General features: G+C 38.9%; 1 protein-coding gene across 1 annotated transcript in view; it reads left to right on the top strand.

Moving 5' to 3' along the window:
- WDR49 (WD repeat domain 49) overlaps positions 1 to 26,365 on the top strand; it is a 144,334-nt gene that overhangs the window by 73,494 nt on the left and 44,475 nt on the right. The window contains exons 7-9 of the mRNA XM_040481131.1: positions 11,071 to 11,235; positions 14,886 to 15,001; positions 25,970 to 26,100. Of these exons, the coding sequence (XP_040337065.1) occupies positions 11,071 to 11,235; positions 14,886 to 15,001; positions 25,970 to 26,100 (412 nt within the window). The remainder of the gene's footprint in view (positions 1 to 11,070; positions 11,236 to 14,885; positions 15,002 to 25,969; positions 26,101 to 26,365) is intronic.

Genomic DNA, 26,365 nt, shown 5'->3' with positions numbered 1-26,365 from the left:
CTGTGCTTTCTGTTTTGGAACATTATGTGTTTTTAACTTTTTTTAAGTTTATTTATTTATTTTGAGAGAGAGAGGCAGGGAGGGGCAGAGAGAGAATCCCAAGCAGGCTCTGCGCTAACAGAGCGGAGCCTGATGCAGGGCTAGAACTTCATGAACCATGAGATCATGACATGGTTATGAGTCAGGCGTGGTTAAGAGTCACGCTTAACCAACTGAGCCACCCAGGTGCTCCTGATTTAGAATATTATTAATTATACAGATTCATAGAGGTACATGCACCCCAATGTTCATAGCAACCTTGGCAACAATAGCCAAACTATAGAAAGATTCCAACTGTCCATCGACTGATAAGTGAATAAAGAAGATTTGGTACTTGTATACAATGGCATATTACTTGGCCATCAAAAATAATGAAATCTTGCCATTTGCAATGACATGGATGGAACTAGAGTGTATTACACTAACGAAATCAGAGAGAAACGAATAAATACCATGCGATTTCAGTCATGTGGAATTTAACAAAATAGATGAACATTTGGGAAGAGGGAAAAAGAGAGAGGGAAACATCATAAGAGACTCTTAACGATAGAGAACAAACTGAGGATTGATGAAGGGAGGTAGGTGGGGGATGGGCTAGATGGGGGATGGGCATTATTGAGGGCACATATGATGATGAGCACTGAGTGTTGTTTGTAAGTGATGAATCACTGAATTCTACTGACACCAATATTGCACTGAGTGTTGACTAACTCGAATTTAAATAATTTTTTTAAAAAGGCACATTATTAACTATTGATTTAATTTTTTTCACTGATATAAGCCTATTTGGACTTCTCTTATGTCTATTTTTTTCTGATATGTCTATTTCTTGTGAGAATTTGGGAAGATTGTGTATTTAAATAAGTTGGCCCATTTTGTCTAGGTTGTCAAATTTGTAGGCATAGAGTTTTTATAGTATGTATTCCTCTATTATCCTTTTAATGTCTATGGGATCTTTAAATTTTTTTTTTTAACATTTATTTATTTTTGAGACAGAGAGAGACACAGCATGAACGGGGGAGGGGCAGAGAGAGAGAGACACACACAGGATCGGAAGCAGGCTCCAGGCTCTGAGCCATCTCTATGGGATCTTTAGTGATGTCCCCTCTTTCATTTCTGGTATTAGTGATTTATGTCTTCTCTCTTCTTTTTTTTCTTACTTAGACTAGCTAAAGTTTTACTGATCTTTTCAATAAAGGTTTTGGTTTCACTGACTTTATTAATTTTTGGTTTTCAGTTTCATTGATTTCTGCTCTAATTTTAATTTTTCTTTTCTTCTGCTTTTAATTGCATTAACTTTTCTAATATATGCATAAATTTTCCTCTAAGCATTGCTTTCTCTGCATCCTAAAATTTTTATTTGTGTTTTAATTTAGTTAATATTTTAAAAATCCTCTTGAGAGTTTCTTTGACCTATGTGTTATTTAGAAATGTGCCATTTAATCTCCAAGTATTAAGGGATTTTTCTAGTTACCTTTCTGTTGTTGATTTCTAGTTTATTTTTTTTTCAACGTTTTATTTATTTTTGGGACAGAGAGAGACAGAGCATGAACGGGGGAGGGCAGAGAGAGAGGGAGACACAGAATCGGAAACAGGCTCCAGGCTCTGAGCCATCAGCCCAGAGCCCGACGCGGGGCTCGAACTCCCGGATCGCGAGATCGTGACCTGGCTGAAGTCGGACGCTTAACTGACTGCGCCACCCAGGCGCCCCTGATTTCTAGTTTAATTTCACTGTGGTCGAAGACCAGACAGTGTATGATTTTTATTCTTTTAAATTTGTTTAAGGTGTGTTTTATGTCCCAAAGTATGGGGCATATTATTTTGGTGAAAGTTCCATACAAGCTTGAGAAGAATATGTATTTTGTCATTGTTGTATGAGGTAGTTTATTTTATATTTGTATCCACTTGATTGATGATATTGTTGAGTTCAACTATATCATTACTGATTTTCTGCCTGCTGGTTCTGTCCCTTTCTGAAAGAGGAGTGTTGAAATCGTCCACTATAAAAGCGGATTAATGTATTTCTCCTTACAGTTCTACCAGTTTCGCCTCCTGTGGTTTGATGCAGTTTGTTAGAGTCACACCCATTAAGGAATGTTATGTGTTCCTGGAGACTTGACCCTTTATTATTATTCCCGTCTTCATCCCTAATAACCTTCTTGCTCTAAAGTCTGCTTTGTCTGAAATTACTATAGCTACTCCCACGTCCTTTTCATTTGTGGTAGCATGGCATATCATTCTTTGTCCATTTTACTTTCCATCTGAATGTATTTTTATATTTAAATTGAGTTTCTTTCATACGACATATAGTTGGGTCTTGATTTTGTTATCCACTCTGACAATCTGGCTTGATTTGTTCATTTAGTGCATTTAGATTCAAAGTGATTATTGATATAGTTGGATAAATAGCTTTCACTTTGTCACTGTTTTCTATTGGTTGCCCTCGTTCTTTGTTCCTGTTTTAATCTTCTGTTCCTTTTCTATGGTTTTAATTGATTCTATTTCCTCTCTTTTTTTAGCATATCAGTTACATTTTGCTTTTAGCTTTTGAAAAATGGTTGCTCTAGAGTTTTCAATGTACGTTTATAACAGATCCAAGTCCACATTCACATAATCCTATATTACTTTACAAGTAGTTTTCATGCCTTATAATAACAAAATAATCTAATTCCTCCCTCTTTCCCCCCGTATCACTGTTGTCATTCTTTTCCCTTTATATTAGCATATATCTCTATATAATCATGTATGTACACAGAAGCATACATAATTTAGTGCATTGTTGGTATTATTGTTTTGATTGTTAGATCAAATTAAGATCAATTAAGAACAAGAAAAATAAAAGTTTTTATTCTACCTTTACTTATTCTTTCTTTAATGTTTTTCCCTTTTGGTGTAGATCCAGTTTCCTGACTTTATTTTCTTTATCTTTAAAGATCTTCTTTTAACATAGTTTGAAGGTAGGCCTACTGGCAACAAATTCCTTTAGTTTTTGTTTGTTTGAGAAAGTCTACTTCTCCTTTATTTTCAAGGTTATTTTCACGAGATACAGAATTCTAGGTTGGGAGGTTTATTCTCTCCACACTTTAAATATTTCACTTGGCTCCCTTCTGGATTGTGTTTTCTAAGGAGAAGTCAATTGTAATTCTTATCTTTATTGTTCCTTTGAAGATAAGTTGTCTTTCTTAGCTGGCTTCTCTTAAGATGTTACCTTTGACTTCACTAGGCCTAGGTGTTGCTATTTATTTATTTATTTATTTATTTATTTATTTATTTATTTTTATTTTTGTAGCATTTATTCTGCTTTGTGTCACATGAACTTCCTGAATCTGTGGCTTGGTACCTGTCATTAATTTGCCAAAATTTTCAGTCATTACTGTTTCAGGTATTTCTTTTGTTCCTTTTTTTTTTCTTCTCCTACTTGTATTCACATTGTGTGAATATTATACCTTGGGTAGTTGCCCCACAGTTCTTGAATACTGTATTTTGTTTTTGTTTTCAGTCTTTGTCCTCTGCCTTTTCAGTTTTCAAGGTTTCTACTGATAGATCCGGAAGCTCAGAGACTCTTTCCTCAGCCACATTTAGTCTGTGAGTAAGCACATGAAAGGCACACTTCCCTCCTGATCTGTAGCACCTCTTTCTGGTTCTTTCTAAGAATTTCCATCTCTCTGCTCATGTTACCCATCTGTTCTCACATGCTATCTTTACCCATTAGAGCCTTTAGCACGTTAATCATAGTTGTTTTAAATATCCGATCTGATAATTCCAACATCCCTGCTGCCATGTCTGGGTGTGATGCTTGCTCTCTTTCTTCAAACTATGTTTTTTTGCCCTTTAGAATGTTTTGTAGTGTTGCAGGATCTTTCACCACAATACCCAGGATTTGTTGTCTCTCCGCTTTGAAGAATTAAGAGGTGGACACAAAATGAGCTGCAGGCAAAAGTTATTAGAGTATAAGATTACAAAGTTAGACTAGTTAGAAAGCTCTTTACAGATAGGGGATATTCAAAAGTGAATGGCCCCCCCCCCCCCCCAAGACGCAAGGGTCTTGTTTTATAAGGTTTTGGTTAGCCCTCCCCTACTCTCCCCTTCACTTCCTCCTTGTTCCTTCTCAGGTTCTACCCTTATTGGCTGGATAACTCGAGGTGTTGAGTTGTCCATTCCTGATTGGCTAATTTCCATTGTATGAGGGGTGGCCTATAGCCATACCTAGGTCTTTCCTCCAATTCCTGAGGGAAACCTGAGGGACAGTAGGTGGGGGTCTGTTAGTTCTTAAGAGGAGCATTGCACCTGAGGGGATTTGCTGTGGTCAGACACTCCCAGCATTGTTCCAAAATATGTGTTTTTCCCCACCCAGGGACCTCAGGCCCTAATCTTTCCCTCTCTGCCTACTGAATCCATCTTCTCCTCTCATATTAATATTTTCTTGATAGTGGGAAATATGGTGAAAGGAACTGCTGTAAATAGGCCTTTAGAAGTGTGGTGGTGAGGTGTGGGGGGCGGGGAAGGAGTCTATATTCCTAGGATTAGGTGTCAGTCTTTTGTGAGCCTGTGCTTCTGGACATATGTGAGCTTCACATAGGCTTCCCAGTTGTTCCCCACCCTTCTATCCCACAGGAAGGCTAGAGCCAGCTAGAATTTGGTATTTTCCTTCCTCAGGTCAGTTAAGTGCTGATAAACCCCCAGCAGGTGAGGCCCTGGTTAAGTAGTTTCCCTCGAGCGCAGACCTTGTTAAGAGGAACAGAATTACTCAATGTATTTTGAAATCTTTTCTTTGCTTCTGCCCCTGCCAGAAGCAGGAGGGGGTTTTTCTCCAAAATTACAGTAAAAACCTGGTCGATATCCTCAAAATAAAGCTCATAAAATTGTGGGGCCCCCCTATGACTGGCTCCCCCTGGAATTTTTAGCCCTCAGACTCGTCCACTTAGAGCCTCCAGCAATTCGTCAATTACGGTTCTTGTTTTTCTATCTCAGCACTGTTTCCCGTGGAGTTTCGGTTCACGAGTTCCTGCTCTGGTAAATTGTTATTTTGTCTATTTGCCTGTTGAGATCTCCAGTGCTGGGGGATAGCAATTTGCCCTCATTTCTATTATTGATCCGGGAAGGGTTGTTGATTTTTGAATTTTGTTTGGCTTTTTACTTATTGTTAGGGTGGATGACTTCTGAGCAGGCAGAACTGGAACGTTGGAAGTCCAATCTCAACTACTTTTTGAAGTAGTGTTTTCTCAGCTATTTGTTTAGAATGAGGGAAGTGGTGAGGTTTTAGTCAGAGTTCCCAATACTTTGTATTGAGCAAGTGATTTTTAACTTCTTTAAACAAGAGTTTTCTTATCTATAAAATAGGGATTATAATACCTCCCTTGTAGATGTTCTGACAAAGGACAAAGGATATTCCATATAAACACTCATGGAACAAAGCAGGAGTAAAAGCTAAGTAAACATTAGCCAAAAAAGAGAAAGTGATATTTTTCTGTCACCTAGTTCCTGGGGATGCCTGGTGATTTGGAAAGTGTTTTGAATGCCTATGTAACGTGGTCACAGCCTGCTGCCCCTCCCCTCACTCACACTAAGCCCACCTCCTTGCTAGTCCTTGAATGTGCCGAGGGCACTTTACCTCAGGGCCTTTGCATTGCTGTTTCCTTTGCCTGGAACTTTCTTCACTTAGGTATCTGTATGGCTTCCTCCTTTACCTCAGTCATGTCTTTCTTCAAATGATTCTTCAGGGAGGCTTTCTCTGAGCCCCCAGCTTTGCATTCACTCCCAGTGATTTCTTCCTCCTTCTCAGTTTTATTTTTCTCCATAATGCTTATCACCACTAGCCATATATTTTTATTTTATTTTGTTTTCTCATCTGGTTGCGTCTCTTCCTCCACTAAATGTAAGGGCAGGAATTGTTTACTGCTGAATCCCCAACACCTAAATCCCGGGCCTTCCATATTGTAGGGGTTCAGTAAACTCGAGGAATGAATTTGAAAGAGCAAATTACAAGTTACTCTACAAGAGGTAATAAATAAGATTTATAAATGGAGAATGGCTGCCTTAAAATATTTGAATCCTCTTCCGTACCAGGACTTCGATATTATCATTCCCCTCGCCTCACTACTTACAGAGATATAACTTCTAAGAGATTTGATGCACAATAGAAATAAAGGAGGTAGCCTGCTTTATATTATGGGGCCTCAAACAGGACTGACTGAAAATAGAACTATAAACAGCAATTAAATCAAATGTCCTCATCCCTTGGTAGCCAGCGATATCTGCTGCTATAATTTTTGATTTCCCTTCCTGCTTAGACCTAGGACTTGGAATGCATGGAGAGACAACTAAAATGCCTACTGCTGTTGGAATATAAGAAGACAATTAAGGGACACGGATACAACCTCGTATCTCCTAGAATTGCCTCATTGTCTGTGACAGCTTCAGATGAGAGAGACAAAAAGACCCATATATTCCTAAATGGTTATTAGCTTGGGTACATAAGGTGGAGAACAAAGATTTGCTCTGAAACCCACTTGCGCTGGAGTGAAGTTCTTAGGGTAGTGTCATTTCTGCCCTGCATACTGCCGGGGCCCTGCTGCGTCCTCGTCGGTTGAGGTCTCATCTGATAAGCAGCAGCCAGGAATGAACCAAAAACTTCATGAGATTTGTTATCATCAAAATCCGGCCTGTAAATATGATGCCAATACTTATTCCTGGGCTTTATTACTGAGAAAATCAGCTTGCTAAAAATAAAGTCCTCACCGTCCCGTAGTCAAACACTTCCTTCACCTGCCAAGTGATGTTAAGTGCACTCCTCTCACCAAACTTTGAAGTCTTTTTGCCTGCCTTGCTATTCTTGTATTCTGAGATTGTCATAGTGAGAGCAGAGTCTGGTTAATCCTGGTAGGATGTTTGTGACACAGTCAGTCCTTGTTTTTCAGCACATTGTTTTCCTGGGGGTTGCAGACTGCCATAAAATGAAATCCGACTGGCTATATACTATTGCCATTATTGATTCTGATTTCATGAAAAATCATTAAATGAGCAGAGAAAGGTGCTGAAAACTGATGAATAGTGTTAGGGCTCAGCCAGGTGGGCAGTGGAGGGAGAGTTTTGCTGCAAGTAGCAAAGTGGGAAAGTTACTAATTACTCATTGAATGTCTACAGCAGATAAAAGTGGTGTGGTTGCTGATTAGATGCTTTGTGACGCGGACGATGCCAGTCTCGGACAAGTAGGCAAGCCTTCTCCTTGAACGTGGTCACATTTTACTTTGCTTTTTTTGTTTTGTGTTGTTTTGTCCTTATCAGGGAATAGCCCATCATTTAGTATGGAAATGCCTAACATGTAAGTGGTCAATAAATACTTTTTGAATAGAAATAATAAAACCCTTCACAACCTTTAACTTTTTCTTAAAACGCCATCAAAATTTTCAGTCATGCTTAGAAAATTGTATGTTTTCATGGTTTTGTTTTTGATGAATGCAATTGAAATTCCTAGGTAATTATGTGAAAAATTCACAAATCTGATCTAATTTGAAATTTCAATGTACATCTACAATCTGGCTTCTAAAATTGTAATTGTCTATATTCGCTGTCATGGTTGAAAGAAAGACATTAAATATTTTTGAACTACTTTGGATATGAAAAGTGATATCACCTAAAATAGAGAGTCAGACAAATAAAGCTTAACTAGAATAGTAACACTAGTTAACTTTTAAGGCTTATTTATCGTATGCCATGCACTATGCTAAATGCTTTATAAATATTAGTTTAGTTAAACCTTTTAAAAATGGTTTGAGGCAGTTACTATGATTCTCCCTGGTTTATAAGTGAAGGAACTGAAGCTTAGAGAGGTTAAGTAATGAGCCCAAGGTCAAACAATTGACCTCCAAACTCAGGCATCCTAGGTTCAGACCTGGTGCTCTCGACCCCCATGCATATTGCACACAGCAAAGGAACAGAAACACAGTCAGTTAATACCGAGCGGTAATTGAAGAGGTAGGTCACATTGTTTCAAGATTCAGGCCATTTGTCCTAGAAACCATGCTGTTGTTTCACAACGGTGATGAAATATTTAAGCTACTTTTGATTTCATGAGAGAAAACGTGTAGCATACATATAGTTTTATATCATTTAAGAAGTTGTTTGATTCAGAGTCGCAGTTTGTAATTTCAGGGGGAAAAGGCTGTAAGAGATCATGTGCTCACGATCAGTTCTTTGCTGAACACAAATGTTGCTAAATGGTGGCCCTTTTTTTTTCCTGTCTCTTTTCTCCTTTTTACCTCTGAACTGCTGTTTCAGGTGAACATCTCTTGCCTGGACTATGACAGAAGTCCCCAGATGGTTTTCCTACACCCCCAACTTGTTATCCACATAGTTGCCAGAAGTACCTTCACAAACCGACCAACAAAAAACGCTGTATCACTCTCGCCCTCACCAAGAACAGTGACTGCTGTTGATTTTGACGCATACATTCCACTTGACAGTCTCTTGCAAGCTAAGGCCCCTACCTAGTCATTTATACACATGACTCATTATTCTCTAACATTGCTCTTTTCAAACATTTTAATTGCAGTTTAGCTGACATACAGTGTCATGTTAGTTTCAGGTGTGCAGTCTAGGGTTTCAACGTTTCCACACATCACCTGGTGCTTATCACGGCAAGTGTACTCCTTAATCTCCATCACCTGTCTCACCCACCCTTCCACCGCCTTCCTCTCTGCTCACCATTGGACCAGTCTCCCTGGTTAAGATCTCCAGCACAGCTCAGTAGGAATTTCAGTACCAGTCACCAGCTTGCGTCTTCACCTCGTATCCCACCGCCTATCTCCTCGTCTGCATACTCTGGCTCCATTACACTTCGTATTGCTTCTCATGTGTAGAATACTGTCTAAGTTCTCTCTTCTAACCACACTCTTAATTATCTGGAATACTATGCTACAATAGAGAAGGCCTGATGATCTATGTCTGTCATAGATAGCCCATGATTCAAACCTCAGTATGTAGGCTTGGGAATGGTGCTTAGCTGATTAGAATCTCAATTTTGTCCCTAGTAGAATGAGGGCACTAACATTATTTACAGAGTTTTTAGAAAGATTAAGTGAGATAGGCAGTGTAAAGGGCTTGGCATCCAATAAATGCAGTTCCTATCTTCAATCCCACATTGATCATCCTCACCTTTTATTCCCCATCCCCCATCCCAGCGAGTGGATTTTGGGTTTTCCTCTCTGTGCCTCTGCAACAACCAGGGGAGAGACCGCTAAACCTGTAGTTTTGTTTGGCATTTGTCTGTGTCTTGTCTGTTCTGTCTACGCCAATAGTGCTCAACCCAGGGTGCACACTTCAGGAACCCGAGAAGATCTTTAAAAAATGCCCCTTCCTTAATTCAGTTACAGCAGAGTCTCTGATCTGGTACACAGGCATGGTTTGTAAAGTTCCTCGGGTGATTTTAGTGTTCAAGGCTAGGCTGCAGATTCCTTCAGAGCAGGGATTCATTAGTGATCCCTGCTGCTCTCACGGAGCTGGGCACAGAGTGGACATTCAATGCTTGCCACCAAAACGAATGAATGCATGCATGTGTGATGGCCAGCTCTCGAGGCCTTCTGAATACACATTTGATACATTTTAATTTTTTTTTCAACGTTTTATTTATTTTTGGGACAGAGAGAGACAGAGCATGAACGGGGGAGGGGCAGAGAGAGAGGGAGACACAGAATCTGAAACAGGCTCCAGGCTCTGAGCCATCAGCCCAGAGCCTGACGCGGGGCTCGAACTCACAGACCGCGAGATCATGACCTGGCTGAAGTCGGACGCTCAACCGACTGCGCCACCCAGGCGCCCCAACATTTGATACATTTTAATAACCTATGTAATTATAAAAATGGGATACTCAAATTGACATATTATTGTCACACTTAACATTTATACCATGGTAATCGATACCTATGAAGACAAAAACATGCCCGAAGTTCTCTCAAAGTCTGCCTGTTACTTCGGGCCCCTTCCTATCTACCGATTTGTGTGTTCAGTGTTGTCCATTTGGTTTTCATTCTTTTGGGTCTCAAAATCATATGGGTGAGATGATTTTTTGAAATGTGTATTTGTTTATTTTAGAGAGAGAGAGAGAGCGTGAACACAAGTGGGGGAGGGGCAGAGAGAGAGAGAGAATCCCAAGCAGGCTCCACACTGTCAGTGCAGAGCCCTCCACAGGGCTCAGACCCACGACCTGTGAGATCACGACCTGAGCCAAAGTTGGACACGTAACCTATTGAGCCACCCAGGTGCCCCTGGGTGAGGTGACTCTAACCTCTGAAAGGGTGCCTAAATACCTAGCGCTGAAATTAGCAGGTGGCTTGCCACTATAAAATTTCCCATTGTCGGGCTACTATATGTGGTCCCATCCCTTCTAGCATTTGCTTTGTTGCCTTCCTCTTGGGGTGTATATTGCAGATTTAGATTTAACCCTCCTGTGTTCTTTGTTTTTAGCAAGTCATGAATAATTGTGTTTCGCTGTAGACATATATGCAGCACCTTGAGAAAGGAGGAAGAAAGGGACTAATGTAATTGAAAGTGATAGCTCTAGCATTTTGTTAAAATTAACTCCCCTCCCCCCGATAATGTTGGGTAGCACTTTCTTTTCTGAATGCTAAACGGAAGCTGGTGCATAGTAAAATGCTTCTTTTCATATAGTAAATAGTGTGGGAGCACCGTGACTTAAAATCAGCTTTGTCACTTAAATGCAGAAGATTTTAAAGTTTATTTTCAATAGGACTCGATTTCAGTATGGCCTCTAGACAGTAAGCTGAATGGTGGGTAAAAGAAGTAAAGTCCTATCTTTTCTGGTAAAGAGACTCATGACTGCTTTACCTCAGTTCTAGTTCAAGAATTGAAATGTTATCAGCTTAACAAAGAGAAAGTGTGTTACAAATGCGCCTCTAACGATGGCGGTGGGTGGATCTCAGTAGTGAAAATTCACAGATTAGATATTTTTATTGAAATGAAAATGGTGGCTTCTGGGACTATATTTAATTTCTTTACAATGTTATTTTCTCTTAGGTAATCAGCTGTGATGAGGGGTCTACTGTTGCCTTCTGGATGATAGACACTGGGCAGAAAATCAAACAGTTTACTGGTTGCCATGGCAATGCAGAAATCAGCACTATGGCCCTTGATGCAAATGAGACACGGCTTTTGACTGGCAGCACAGATGGGACTGTAAAGGTGAGAACACAGTGATGCTTTCTATCCACATATGAGGAAGCTAAAATACTATGTGAAGAGACACAGCTATAGCTATATTTGTTTCTGCCTTTTTGGCCATGCAAGAGGAAAGACAAGACAAGATTAGAAGAGTTAAATAACCCATACCATCTAATAACAAAGCTGTTAGGGAAAAAAAAAAAAGCCTCAGTGGAAAAATGAATAAATGATTTCTCTGAATAAATTATTTATAATAAAAACACAACTTGGCATACTTATTTCAGAAAGCCTTTCTCCGAGTTCTGGATAGAGGACTACTTTGGGGAATAAGAAGTCTGAATAATTTTCCTATGCTTCAGCTAATGTCCCTAGTTTTCTTCTTAGTTTGTAAAATAAGAAATCAGTGCAACCAAGAAAACTTGTTAAAATGGCACAGATGCAAATTTGGGGGCAAATGAATATTTCAAAATCAACCCATGTTATAATTTGCACGTTTATGTGAAGGCAAGTGAGACGGTGAAGACAGATAATAGAAAGAACAATCACTATCTTATTTATTATCACCCTAAACCTACAGTATTTAATACTTCCACTTTTATTATTTTATAGCTATTACTAATTTCTGTTGGGAGATGAGAGCTATTATACTTTGAAAAATGATCAAATTTTCATGCAAAGCTTAGATATTTGCTATCTGCAATCATGCCTACCAGTGAATCATCTCTGCCCCCCTCAGCTCTGAGACTAATGACAATCTTTGATTGGAGATGGCTTGTGACACTTTGAGGCAACAGAAGGCAGTTTCCCAGAATAAGCTTTGAATATTTCTCAACTTCTGTCATAACTGGAATGAAAAGGGTATTAATTAGGTGTATCTTCCATGGTGGGGTGTATGTTGCATGCCGGTAGCCTGCCAAGGGGTTAACGGAAGGTTATCTGGATATGTATGTGGAACATGATGGAAGTTGGAGTTCAGGGGATTCTAGGGTGGCACCTGTCAATGTGAAGGAGGTGCTATGGCAGGCTGCAATGAGAATTTCTGAAAATCAACAGAGCTGGGCCTCTGGGAAGGTTAACAGCATGAGGTTAGGGACTGAGAGTTTGGGCTTAAGTAATCTAGTTTACGGGACTACTGGAAAGGCGTTGGGAAGGTAATGGGACAATTCCAACCCCAATAGTCAAGGTGGAATAAAAAGAACAACTGAAACTGGAGTATCAGACAGGCTTAGGTAAAAGGAACAAGTGAGTATCCCACTTACTAGTCCCAGGGTATGAGACTGAACTGAGAACTGAAATGAATAGATGAGGTTTCTTTCACCCCTGTCTTGGAAAGTAACCAACTACACAGTCCAGAGTAGGGCAGACTTACAAACCTACGGGGTTGCTAAGAGCTTGCAGATAGTCCCAGCTAAAGGACTTAATAGGACTTGGGGACAGTCAGATCTTCGCGATACCTATGTGTGGGTGTTATTTTGGGTGGGCTTGGTAGGAACCATGTTGAGAGGACAATGAAGTGACATGGGTGAAGAGCACCCTTCAACATTTCAGCTCAAGCCCTGCATCTTAGAAGGCTTAATGTGAATTTAGTAGTATAATCACAGCTTTTGAAAGTACATTTATCGTTATCATAATAACAGAATTCTGAAATTTGGCAACCTCTATGTAGGATGCATAAATCAGAGTTGAGCTGCTCTGGACATATTCTATGAAGAGACAGGAATCAATGGCATTTTCCAATCTCATTTATAATTTAGAATCCAAAACCAGTACCTATGTCATCAAAGATTTAAAAGTATTGCCCTATTTATCATGGTTTTGAAGTGTCTGATTTTTAATTAATTAGTGTTTTGAATAATTAATGTATGCATACAGTAAAACTTGAAATATCAAAGAGTTATACAGTGAAAAGAAAGTCTCTTTCTCACCTCCCTTGTAGCTACTACTGTTAATGGTTTCTCATGCATCCTTCTAGCCCAGGAGCACCATTTGTTTCTCAGTGGCAACCCAGTATATACAAAGTTCCACATTTTGCATACTGTCTTGGATCTTGACATTGTTATTAACAATGTAGTTAACTTTTATTGCATACTTACTAACAGCCAGGCACTGTTGTAAGCACTTTATACATACACACCCCTTTACACATGCACACCCCTACACTCCCCACATCTATATATCTATATAGTTGGTATTATTATTATGCCACTTTTACAGAGGAGGACACTAAAGCCCAAGGAGATAAAGCAAATTGCTTAACGTTTCATAGCTGGTCCAGTTTGGGCAGAGCTTAGAAATATGGAAATGACATGTTCGTCTTAATGGCTGCATTATATGCTACTGTATAGATATTCCATATTCTGATTGTTTAGCCCCTTATTTTTTGTTTTTTGTTTTTAAAATTTTTTTAATGTTTATTCATTTTTGAGAGACAGAGAGAGACAGAGCATGAGCAGGGAAGGGGCAGAGAGAGGGAGACACAGAATCTGAAACAGGCTCCAGGCTCTGAGCTGTCAGCACAGATCCCGACGCAGGGCTCGAACTCACAAACTGTAAGATCCTGACCTGAGCTGAAGTCAGACCCTCAACTGACTGAGCCACCCAGGCCCTCTGCTTAGTCCCTTGTTAATGAGCAACTGGGTTGATTCAGGTCTTTTGCTTTTATAAACAGTGCCTCAAGAAGAGCCTTCAAAGCTGCCTGGGTGGCTCAGTCAGTTAAGCATCAGACTTCTTCAGTTCAGGTCATGATCTCACGGTCCGTGAGTTTAAGCCCCACATCGGGCTCTCTGCTGTCAGCATGGAGCCTGCTTTGGATCCTCTGTCTCCCTCTCTCTCTGCCCCTCCTCTGCTCATTCTCTCTGTCTAAAAATAAATAAATGAACTTGAAAAAAAGAATCTTAAAAAAAAAAAAAGAATAGCCTTTAAAACATGTCATTTCACACATCTAAGTGTCTCTGTGAGACAGTTTCCTAGAAGTTGAATTTTTAATTCAAAGGGTATATGCAATTTAATTTTCATACTGCCAGCTTGGTCTTTGTGTATGAGGCACCAGCAATGTTTCATAGCAGGGCTTAGTTTTAACTGCTGGTGATGTTCTGTTGTAAAGTGTCCCCATTGGGCCTGGGTCCTGACCCACTGCCTGAGGAAGTAAACTCAAGAGTTCTTCTCCTCTGTAGGACTGGGTCTGGCATCCACTAACAATAGGACATTTTACTGGGAGCAGATGGGAAACCTATACCTAAGGACTGTGTTTCAGGCTCTGTATTAGATGCTTAATCCTCCAAATGTCCCGGAGGAGTAAGCTTCCTGTGTCATAAATGAGGAAACTGAAATTTAGAGCGATTTACTTAGAGAACCATGATCTCAACGCTCCAAAATGTAACTCTAAGTGATTTTGTAGTCTCCCCCTTAAAAATACATACTAACTAATAGCTTTTGAGTCAACCATTATTAGAATAGACGGGTAGGGTTACAAGTAGAATTATAAATATAATGGGTAAATTTAAATGGTGAGAGGATTTTCTTTAATTGTTGCATACCTTAAGTGAATCAACCCTAGTCCAGAATATAAACACAAAAGCTTAAACTAATCTGATTACCCTGTGTTGTTTAACTCACTGAAGAAGACATTTTCTTTTCTTGTCTCAAAGGTGATTTAAGATTTTCTCTTAAAGGTATGGGACTTCAACGGATACTGTCACCACACCCTAAATGTTGGGCAAGAGGGAGCTGTGGATATTTCACAGATTCTGGTTCTTAAGAAGACAATACTGGTTACAGGCTGGGAGAGGTATGAGACGCTTCATGCAAAACCGTGGGAAGGCAGAAGGAGAGTGTTTTTATTTGGATCAAAATCTACAAGATAAGACAACAGAGAAACCTTGACTGATTCTGAGTCATTAACTTGCTGGTGACCTTGGTGAATGAAACTGTTTGGATTGACTGAGTGCTTAGGGCGAGAACGTCATAAGATCATGGCATTAGAAGGTTTTCTTCTGGCTTTTGGAATCTTTTTCTTTAACCATTCCAGACAAGGCCCTAATACCCCTTCCTGAGTATTAACTCCAAAAGTTTCCTAAATTTTATAGTCCATAAAGTCCCAAAGTAGAAATTGTATTCTTTCAACTATCAAGGAAACTCATTTCTTCTTCTCTCGTTACTTATTTTAAATTACAGCAAGGAGGGAGATAGGCTGCTGAGTTGTGTTAGCACTTCCTTCATATCAGGGCAGAGAGGGCTTTCACAGCCTGCTTGCTGTTCTCAAAGAGCAATTCTTCCATTTCATTAGAAGGAAAAGTACTTTTCTTTCCCTTTCTCCTGAGAGAACTAAGGGATCATAAACAGGACCTTTTCTGTGGCATTGTATAAGCCCTGGGAAAATCAAAGTGTGATATTTTCTGGAAAAAATATTGTCCATAAATTCAACAGTTCACAAAATATGGCTCTCATAGGTAACTTGCTGCACATTTTCACTATGGAATTTTGATCTTCCTGATTTGAAGCCAGGATTAAAATCAGATTTTAGACCTAGAAAACTAACGGTATATAGTTGGGGATTTTTATCAATCACATGAAAGGCTTTTTCTTCTAATACAAATGTGCATGTGCAGATGAGAAAACATAATGACACTTACAGCTTAGTTTTCAGGGGTAGTCTGACTATAAGGAAAGAAAGTATAATCCATGTTACTCCACTCGATTTTAAGAATTAATTCAATAATCTTCACCTTTAAAAGACAAGGCTTCTTCACATCTTGGGAACAGTCACGATCCATTAATGACTTATCTCTTAACAGACTTTTGCCTGATTATTCCTTTTGGGCTGTGGCAGTAAATAAATTTAATTCTCAAATATTATGGTATGGTAGATGTAAAGTATATAGCTGATCCAACTTAAATTTTGAACATACCAAAAAAAATTTAAAATTTATTAAGTGTAAGTCAAAACTTTGGAGGTACTGTTTTCTTAATTATAATTTTTAGATATCCATAGTTAGAAATTTGTATCAAATGTAAGGTTTCTTTGATTGCTTGCGCAGGTCAGTTTTAAAAGATTAAATGAGTAGAGTCCTCTAAAAGTGGCCTAAAAGAACACCTGGGGTGCCTGGCTGGCTCAGTCCGTAGAGCATATGAGTCTTGATATCTGAGTTGTGAGTTCAAGGCCCACACTGGGCATTGAACTTACTTAAAAAAAAAAAAAAAAGTAGGCACCTGGGTGGCTCAGTCGGTTGAGTGTCTAACTCTTGATTTTGGCTCAGGTCATGATCTCACAGTTCCTGAGATTGAGCCCTGTGTCAGGCTCTATGCTGACAGTGTGGAGACTGCTTGGGATTCTCTCTCTCTCTCTCTCTCTCTCTCTCTCTCTCTCCCTCTCCCCCCTCCACTCTCTCCCTCCCCCCCCCGCTTGCATGCTTGTGCGTGTGTGCTCTCTCTTACTCTCTCTCAAAAATAAATGAATAAACTTTAAAAAAAAAAAGAAAGACAGACAGAAAGAAAAAGCAACACTTGATGTTCTGATCTCTCTTGGCGGGTTACTTTTTTTTAATCTCAGAGAGGGAGATGTGGACAGACTGAGGTAGGAGGAACAGTTGCCGCTCCCTCCATCTTTCCCCAGCTTTTTCATCTTCTGCAAGGTTGTCAAGACTTGGATCCCTTAGTTGGAACTGAAAGTTGAAGGACCGCATTCTCAATTGTGTTATTTCACTTTTATATTGGTAGATTTAAAAGTTTATTTCCTAAGTCAAAGGCCTTAGGTTAGGATACATTTTACCGGACTTTGACAGGTTCCTTTATATCAGGAGGTATTTAACAAAGGAGGCAAGTGGACAGGTCAACTGTTGGGTTATAGTGGGGGGAGGATGGTCCATTGAGCCAACTCCTTGACAGTTTAGTGATTAGAGAAGAAACAACTGGATGATTGACAGCTTATTAGGCTTTCTCTTTTTTTAATGCTTATTTATTTATTTATTTTGAGAGAGAGAGAGAGAGCAAGCAAGTGGTAGAGAGGGGCAGAGGGAGAGAAAGAATCTCAAGCAGACTCCACACTCAGCACAGATCCCAACACAGGGCTCGATCCCATGACCCAGGGATCATGGCCTGAGCCAAAATCAAGACTCAGATGCTCAACCAACTGAGCCACCCAGGCGCCCCATTAAGCTTTCTTTAAACCTAGAGAGAGGCGGCTCGAATTAAGCTGTAGCTTTAATTTTAGGCTCTATCTAACTAAAGAGATTGCTTTATAATCTTGCCCAGGATAGGATAGATATTACATTTATTGACTGAGGTACCTAAATATGCATCTGATTTATTTTATTTATAGCGCTTTCTAGCATTAGGCCCTTTACGTGTATTATCTGCCTTAGTCCTGTGCTTCATTTGAAAGGTAGGCAATATTTTGTAGATGTCTCAATCTCTATCTTCAGGTTTTAGCTCTCTAAGCTCACTTACCCGTTTGCTTTCTGGACACGTCTGACTGCAATCTCAAATTCAACATATTGTAAACTGAATTTATTATTTGTTCCCCTCCTCACAACCTGCTTTGCTCTCTTGCTTCAGAGCTTTGGTTACCAGCCAGAGACCTGAACATCCACCTTGGTTCTTCCTTCTCACTCAGCTTCACAACCAAGCAGTCTTACCTGTTTTATATTCTAAACATTTCTCAAACCTGTCCCTATTTCAACTACAACCGTATAATTCAGAGCGTCATTTCTGCCTGATGAATGTCACAGCCCTTTTCTCTAGTGATACCGCCTTGTTCTTAGGTTCTGCACATTTTAGCTATAATTATTTCTTTCTACAATGCATTCCATCGGTGTCACTTCCTTGTTTAACACCTTTCAGAGTGTCTACAAAATAATTTGAAGCCCCCTCTAGCCTGGGCCTATTCTTAGTTTCATTCTTACCCATTCTCACCTCAAATAGGATTGTGCTATCAGGGCACTCCAGGTAAACCATACTTTCCCACACCTCCTTGCCTTTATTTTCTCCCCTTCTCTAGAAATCCTTCCCCAAACATTGTTCATAGGGCTGACATTTATTCCTGCTTCAGGTCTTTGTTCATTTATCTTCTCCATCAGGACATCTCTTTTTACTCCCAGGGTGGAAATACGCCCCCTATTTGTCTGTGCTGTTTAACTTCCTATATTTTATTTAACATCGGACTGGATTATAACATATAATGTGTGTGTGTGTGTGTGTGTGTGCGCGCGTGCGTGCACGCGTGTGCGTTTAGTGTCTGGTTCTTAGTAGATGCTCAATGATATGTGTTGAATGACTTAATTAATATTTATTAAGTAGGCAGGGAATCTGAGAACTAGAGAGATTAATTATTCGTGGTCACACTCTGAATAAGAAGCAAGCAGGATAGTTATTCAAATCTATTCTCTCTTCATGATAAACCAGGAATCTATTACCAGTCTTTTTGTACAAGGGAGAAAATGAGGCTTGAAGAGGTTGGGTAGCCTGGTCAACGTTACAAAGTAGTAGACAGCTGAATTGGAACTCCATGTCAAAGTCCATGCTCTTTCCACCATTCCTGAGTTACAAATGGAGTCATTAAATCCTAGAACAACTATATTCTCTTAAATAATCTGATTGAATAGGTTGGTTATGTCAATCAAAGCTAATGAATCAGTTTTGTGTGTTTGAAGAAACACGTAAGAAACATGTATTATCAAATTAATACTTCAAAGTTTTAGCTTACTCTTATTTTTCCTTTTTCCTTCCCGCAAATAGTTTTAAATGGCACCTTGGTCGAAAGTGCTGAGTTAGTAACTATGGTGGACTGAATGTGAAGAAGCATGGTTCTTGCTCTCAGGGGCATCACATTCTAACTGGGGAGTCAACTCACACAAGGCAGGATATGATAAATGCCATTGTGAAATGCTCCTAAGCAAAACCTGAATTGGAGAGCCTATGTTGGCTATCTAGAAATACATTTGTTAGGGGTGCCTGCCCTGCATGGCTCAGTTGGTTAAGCATCTGACTTCTGCTCAGGTCATGATCTCATGGCTTGTGAGTTTGAGCCCCATGTCGGCCTCTGTGCTGACGGGTCAGAGCTTGAAGCCTACTTGAGATTCTCTCTCTGCCCCTTCCCTGCACATGCTCTGTTTGTCTCTCTCTCTCTCAAAAATAAATACATATTAAAAAAATTTAGAAATACATTTGTTAATATCAAGAAAATATGTTAAATCTTTTAAAAAGAAGCCCCAAATTCAGAACTTCTAGAAACGTGTTTCTTACCATTTTAGGCAAAATATATTTAGAGACAAAGTTGTGAGTTGACATAGGGCCAATTAAGTAATGCCCGGTTAAATATCCGGTCATATTTACATTGGTGAAATTATATGAATAGATGATCGATTAACTTTGCATTTGCATATAATATTTATAGTTCTGGCAAAATCAAATAATCATAATAGTTCAAGATTTTATCTTGCCCTAAAGTTCTATGATTCTATACTTTTAAAAAATAGACTAAAGCTTTTAGTTTCTCCCACTTTATTTCTTTCCTTCCTGTTAAAGGAAAAACCTCTGTTTAAGAAGGTTTTATCTCTGTAAAATATCTAGACTCATACAAATATAAAAATAATATTTTGTACAATTTCAAGTAGTTCTGAAAATATTGATAGCATCTTTCACAAAGCTCTGTAAAAGTAGGTGCTCAATAAATAGCTGTTGATATCATTTGATTTAGAAAAGTATTTTTAAGCAAAATTAGATTAGGGATTTGAAGTTCCTCAACAATAAAACTTATCTATCAGGAGATATTAAATTCTTAATAATTGCTTTACTTTGGTACTATACTTCTATGTGACTCAATTGGTTTCTATTATTAGGATGAGAACCAGAATGAAAATTTCCAAAGTTTAACTTGCTCTGAATAGCCATGTTGGAAATCAGGAGGGGGCAGGTATGTTGGAAAATCACAAATAGCCCTCGAATCATATTTTGCGATGGTTTTAGTGTCCAAAATTTGACACCACAAATTTTAGGAAAAAGAATAAAAATGAACGGATTTATATCGAACACATTCTGAGATACTTCTTTTAAGCCTAAAAGGCAATGGACTGAACACGGATAGAGTCTTATAATGGGACTAACAACACATGAGCAATTAGCCTCTAAGGGAACAGATAGTTGGTTGTGTTCTTTTGTTCTCTCCATGACAACTTCTACAGGATAAATTTTGGTAGAAGTTATTTTCCCAGCTCATTCATCCTAAAAGAGGTTTTTGGTGTTTTTTTTCCTCCAAATATTTTTTTTTCTTTTTTGTATTTTTTTGTACTTGTCAGGTAAACTAATTTTGTTCTCACAGAATTGGTCATTATATCTACATTCTGAATGAGAGGTCTGATCGTCTTCACAGATGACACAGTGACTCAGGATCTCAGATGGGTATGGGATGAAACTAGTAAACTCCTTCAATGTCAAAAGAACAAATCTCTCAGACTCCTCAAATGCCTTAAAATTGGCTCATTCTGCACTTCAATTTAACTCCTGGCAAAAGTACAAACTTAAAAAAAAAGCTATCTTTGAAATGGACAAAGTAAGAAATGCAGTGTGGATTCTTAAGGTATTTTAAGGATAACTGTCACTTCAATGGAAAGATTCAGGTTAGGTTTTAAGGGAAAGGTGGCAGCTAATTAGTTTCTCAACATTTTGACACACAAGGTCAAATACCAGAAGGGATAGTTTTTACACCATCTTGGGAAAAGCATTTTGTGCCTTTGGGTCGTACAACCTAAATATATGTAGTTAATATGGGTATCTTGGCAAAAAGACATTTGACATTGACTTTTGACTGAGAGGTAATAGAAGAGATATAGGATTGACTTCTTCCCTCTCGCTCCCATTCTGCTCTCTCCATTCCCAAAAAGTAATCTCTTCAACCAAACTTATCAATAGGTAAAGAAAAAATTAAAAATATATGCATGCAAAGCTCTTATGAGATTCACGGCAATTTCAGAACTGCAGAGTACCTTATTTATAATATCTTACCTTGCTAAACCTCATAGTAATATTATTAAAAGAATATTAGTATTAAAATTATTGATTTTTTTAAAGAAAGAATAATTCATACATCAATTCTGCAAATATTTATTAAATGCCTATTATGTGCTAGGTACTAGTCTAAGCACCGGTGATACAGGAAAGAAAAAAAACAAAGTCCCCGCTCCCCTAGAGCTTATTTCTGGTAGCAGAGACAGTAAGTAAACAGACAAATAAATATAGACCACAATATCACATGATGATAAAGAGAAATGACGTAGGGTGAGGGATGAAAGACTCAACGGAGAGTCTTTTTTATTTTATCTTTTAATTTAAATCAAGTTTTATTCTGATTGGAAAACTCCAAGTAAGTAGTGCTACCCACTTCAAATTTTCTTTTATTTATTCAAGTATGTTTAGCATGCAGTATTAGATTAGTTTCAGGTGCACAATACAGTGGTTTGACAATTGTATGCATTACTCTGTACTCATCATGGTAAGTATCAATGGTAAGATCAATACTCATGATCCCCTGTACATATTTTACCCATCTCCCCCACCAGTTTCTCCTTTGGAAACCACTAGTTTGCTCTCTATATTTAATAGCTTTTTGGGGTTTGTGTCTTTTTTTCCTTGTTCATTTATTTTGTTTCTTAACTTCTACATAGGAATGAAATCATAGGGTATTTGTCTTTCTCTGACTGGCTTATTTCACCTAGCGTTATACCCTCCAGATCCATCCATGTTGTTGCAAATGACAAGATTTCGTTCTTTTTTATGGCTGAGCAATATTTCATTTTATATGTTTATATATATACATTTTTTATACAGATCTTCTTTATCCATTTATTCATGGATGGACACTTGGATTGCTTCCATATTTTGGCTATTATAAATAATGCTGCAATAAAGATCAGGGTGCATATATCTTTTTGAATTAGTGTTCATTTTATTGAGTAAATACCCAGGAGTGGAATTATTGGATCATATGGTAATTCCATTTTTAAGTTTTTGAGGAACTGTCTCCACAGTGGCTGTACCATTTTACATTCTTACCAACAGTGCATGGTGGGGGGGGGGGGTCCTTTTTCTCTACATCCTCAGCAACACTGTTCTTTTACATGGTTTTAGCCATTCTGACAAGTGTGAGGTGATATATCATTGTGGTTTTGATGTGCATTTCCTTGATGATTAGTGACCTTTTCAGGTGTCTGTTGGCCATCCTTATGTCTTCTTGGGACAGAAGTCTATTCATATCCTCTGCCCATTTTAACTTGGAATTATTTGCCTTTTTGGTGTTGAGTTGTATAAGTTTTTTTAAATATATTTTGGATATTAACCCTCAAGGAAGAGTGTTTAGAGAGGGTAGTCACAAAAGACTTACTTAAGGAAGTGACATTTGGACAGAGAATTTTTCATTCATTTATTTGACAAATATCTATTGAACACTCAATATGAGTAGGTCACAATGCCTGCTATTGTGGTATTGTAGAGTAAGACAAGATTCCTTGTTTCTGAGAATTTGTAATCTAGCAGGGGAGTATAGCTATATAATATTCATTACATGTTATAAGTAAAATGTGAACAGTGTAAGATGTGTAAGATGAGATGAGAAGAAGGAAATATTTCTTTCAACTCTAGTTATTAAGGAAGTCTACCAGAACAAGATGAGTCTTAGATAATGAGTATATGGATGGATAGATGTGGGACTGTATGTGAAAGGAAATCCATAGAGGGATGGATGAGCACACCATGAATGAAAACGAAGCAGCTAGAAATGTGAAGGGTGCTTAGAGAACAGTAAAGATATCATTTGTGTTGAACAAGAAAGTGTGCTTCAGGGGCACCTGGGTGGCTCAGTCAGTTAAGCGTCTGACTTCAGGTCAGGTCATGATCTCACGGTTCGTGGGTTTGAGCCTCACGCCGGACCCTATGCTGACAGCTCAGAGCCTAGAGCCTGCTTCGGATTCTGTGTCTCCCACTCTCTCTGCCCCTCCCTCACTCGTGCTCTTTCTCTGTCTCTCAAAAATAAATAAACATATTTTTTTCTTAAATAAGAAAGTGTGCTTCAGAAGCTTAGCCTTTGAATACCTCTAGTAGTTCAAACAGTTCCTGTAATCATGACATTTATTTGAAGCCTTGTATTCTACTTAAAATTTTTTTTTCAATGTTTTATTTATTTTTCAGAGAGAGAGAGAGAGAGAGAGAGAGAGCGCGCGAGCATGAGCAGGGGAGGGACAGAGAGAGGGAGACACAGAATCCGAAGACAGGCTCCAGGCTCTGAGCTGTCAGCACAGAGCCCGACGCGGGGCTCGAATCCAGGAATGATGAGATCATGACCTGACCTGAAGTCAGATGCTTAATGGACTGAGCCACCCGGGTGCCCTGGAGCCACCCAGACACCCCTCTACTTTTTAAGTCCAGATTAATTTTGCATTCTATTACATAAGCTCATTTATCCTTATTTTAAAATAAAAAAATATTTCCCCCAAACTCTTTTGCATAAAATTAACACTTAGGAAGGTGAGCCATATTTATCCTATGGCTCCCAGTAGCTCTGTCAAATATTTAGCCGGACATTCACATTTGACTTTGAATATCAAGGATACAGGAATAGAGAGAACTAATTCTAAAATTGTAGATTAGACCCAAAAAGTATTGGGCTTTGAATGTAGGCCCACACGTTTAAAATTTGCCATGTAGAGAATGGAAAACTAGTACATTTTTTTTAAAGGGGCATTAGACTTATATTTGACCAGACTGTTCCCTCTGCGTATAGTGCCCTCCTCTTCCAAATACCAGCCATCTGTTATGGTCCAGCTCAAATATGACCCCTCACTCAGCTTTCTGTGCTTTCTATATCTGGACTTCCACAGCAATTGATCAGTACTTCCTTGGCATTTGCCACATTTCACTTTTCATTTTAGTCATTTTTATTCTCATGGCTCTATCCCCTGCAGCACCTGACTATGGACTTCCAGGTGGAAACCAGAAATGCCTGTAAAATGAATATATATTAAAAGTCCCCAAATGGAATGATTAATCCAGAAAGGGTAGACTAAAGGCAATGAAATTGGTCAAGTGCCTGTTACAATTATTCAACGATGAAGTTGTGACCACTGAACTAGGAAGCTGTCATTGGTTGTTTAAAATAAAAAGGAATGAGGGGCACCTGGGTGGTTCAGTGGGTTGAGTGACCCACTTTGGCTCAGGTCATTATCTCATAGCTCGTGAGTTCGAGCCCCGCGTCGGGCTCTGTGCTGACAGCTCGGAGCTTGGAGCCTGCTTCGGGTTCTGTGTCTCCCTCTCTCTGTGCCCCTAACCCCATTGCATTCTGTCTCTGTCTCTCTCAAAAATAAATAAACATTAAAAAAAATTTTTTTTAAATAAAAAGGAATGAATATGGTGACATCTCACAGAGGTGGAATCTAAGCATTTGATGTGCCTAAGGAAGAGAAACACACAGGAAGCTGGAGTTCTGGTAACTGTTAACCAAAGTAGGGAATTTAGGATCCACACCTGGTGTGGAGGGAAGATGAAAAATTTGGATTTCTTGATATTTTGCTGATGGGAAATTATATGAAATTGTCAGCTGGCAAATGGAGCTTCTCAGCACTGGGAAAAGTTATGAATGTAGATAAATTTTAGAGCCATTTGTAGAGAAGCAAGATTGCAACTTATAGCGGTATGTGGATTCCCTGCACAAGCCCACTTGGGTAGAGAGAAACAGAGAAGTGACAGTAAGGAGCATCCATAGTAAAAGAAGGGGAGAAAGAATGGAAGGGGGGATAGAGAATAGGGAATGAAAGATCAGGAAGTCAGGAAGAGAAGTGGGATGTACTAGAAAGAAAATGATTCTCAGGAGGAGAAAGCCACATCCTTCAGAGTGAGGAGCTGCTGTGATAGAGCAATTGGGAGACCTTTGGAGCGGTAGGAATAGAAGCAGGATTTCGGGTAGGTGAAGAGAGAGTGCGGGTGGAGACCCCAAGCCTGTGTTTGTAAATGCTCATTTGAGATTGTATGCCTCTAGAAGGAGAGAGACTTAGTACAATCTGGTAGCCAGAACTTAAATCATCAAGTGGAAACAAGGTGGCATTGATGCCTCCACAATTTAATTTTCATGCTCCTCCCTTCTTTACTAGGCACCAGGCATTTCATTTTCTGCCCATCCTGGCCTGTCAAATTCACAGCAGTGCCCCAAGATATTGGCTTTTTTAAAACTATTATTTCTGTTCAAAATGTACCTGTCCAGAGTCCTATTCCCTTGGAGTGGCATTTTCTAAGTGGGTTTCACAAATGATAGCTCTTCGAAATGCTATATGAAAAAGGACTCTGTGGTCAGGTAAGTCTGGAAAATGCCACAGGGAATGTTAACATGTTAGCTCTTCTGGAATCTCTAATGAAAAGAAAGCTTACTTGTTTTGTTCAAACTACCAAATATTATTTCTTCACAGACTCATGTCATTTTTTATTGTTACTGTCAAATAAGTCTTTGTGGTTCCATGGTACCCATATGGGGAGATGTTGTTTAGAGTCTTGGTGGTGGATAATTGATCTGATAAATGCATACATGTTTAATGTTAATGACTGTGAAAAGGTAATTAACTTTCTAGTATTAAATATTCATAATATACCAGAGAATTCAAAGAGAAATAAAAAAAAAGTTTAGCATAGGAAGTTCAGGATTATGGATGACAAATGGATGTTGGCTACTCAATGTCTATATCACATTTGGTTTCACAGCTAAATTTTACTTCCTTTTTACTAGGGCTATTACTGTGTTCCGTCTACAAAACTTCAATCAATATTTCATCCAGCCTGAGAAATGGAAAGGTGGAATACAGCACTGTGATGATATCTTGTGTGCTGCATTTTTACCTCCACAAACTCTTGTTACAGGTTAATTGAACCTTCACTTGACAATCGGTGGTTGAAAGTTTGGTTTCTTTTGGCTCAGTCACTTTAAAAAAAGCCTTTTCAGAACTACAAAATGGACAACTTTCTTGAAGAATTGGCCTTTGCCCTTACAGCTACCCTTGGTCTGTATCTCTAGGGCAGTATATTAGTGGCTACGCTTGTCAGCTCTTGAACATCGCTACCTGGCTTTCGATCCTGGTTCTAGCACATACCAATGCACCCTATCGAACACGTTATTTAAACTGTA

This window comes from Herpailurus yagouaroundi, unplaced genomic scaffold, assembly GCF_014898765.1.
Source record: "Herpailurus yagouaroundi ecotype Mexico unplaced genomic scaffold, PumYag 159, whole genome shotgun sequence".
In the NCBI taxonomy this organism is placed as follows: domain Eukaryota; kingdom Metazoa; phylum Chordata; class Mammalia; order Carnivora; family Felidae; genus Herpailurus; species Herpailurus yagouaroundi.
Note: the sequence above shows the minus strand (reverse complement) of the source record. Positions and strands in the feature narration are given on the sequence as shown.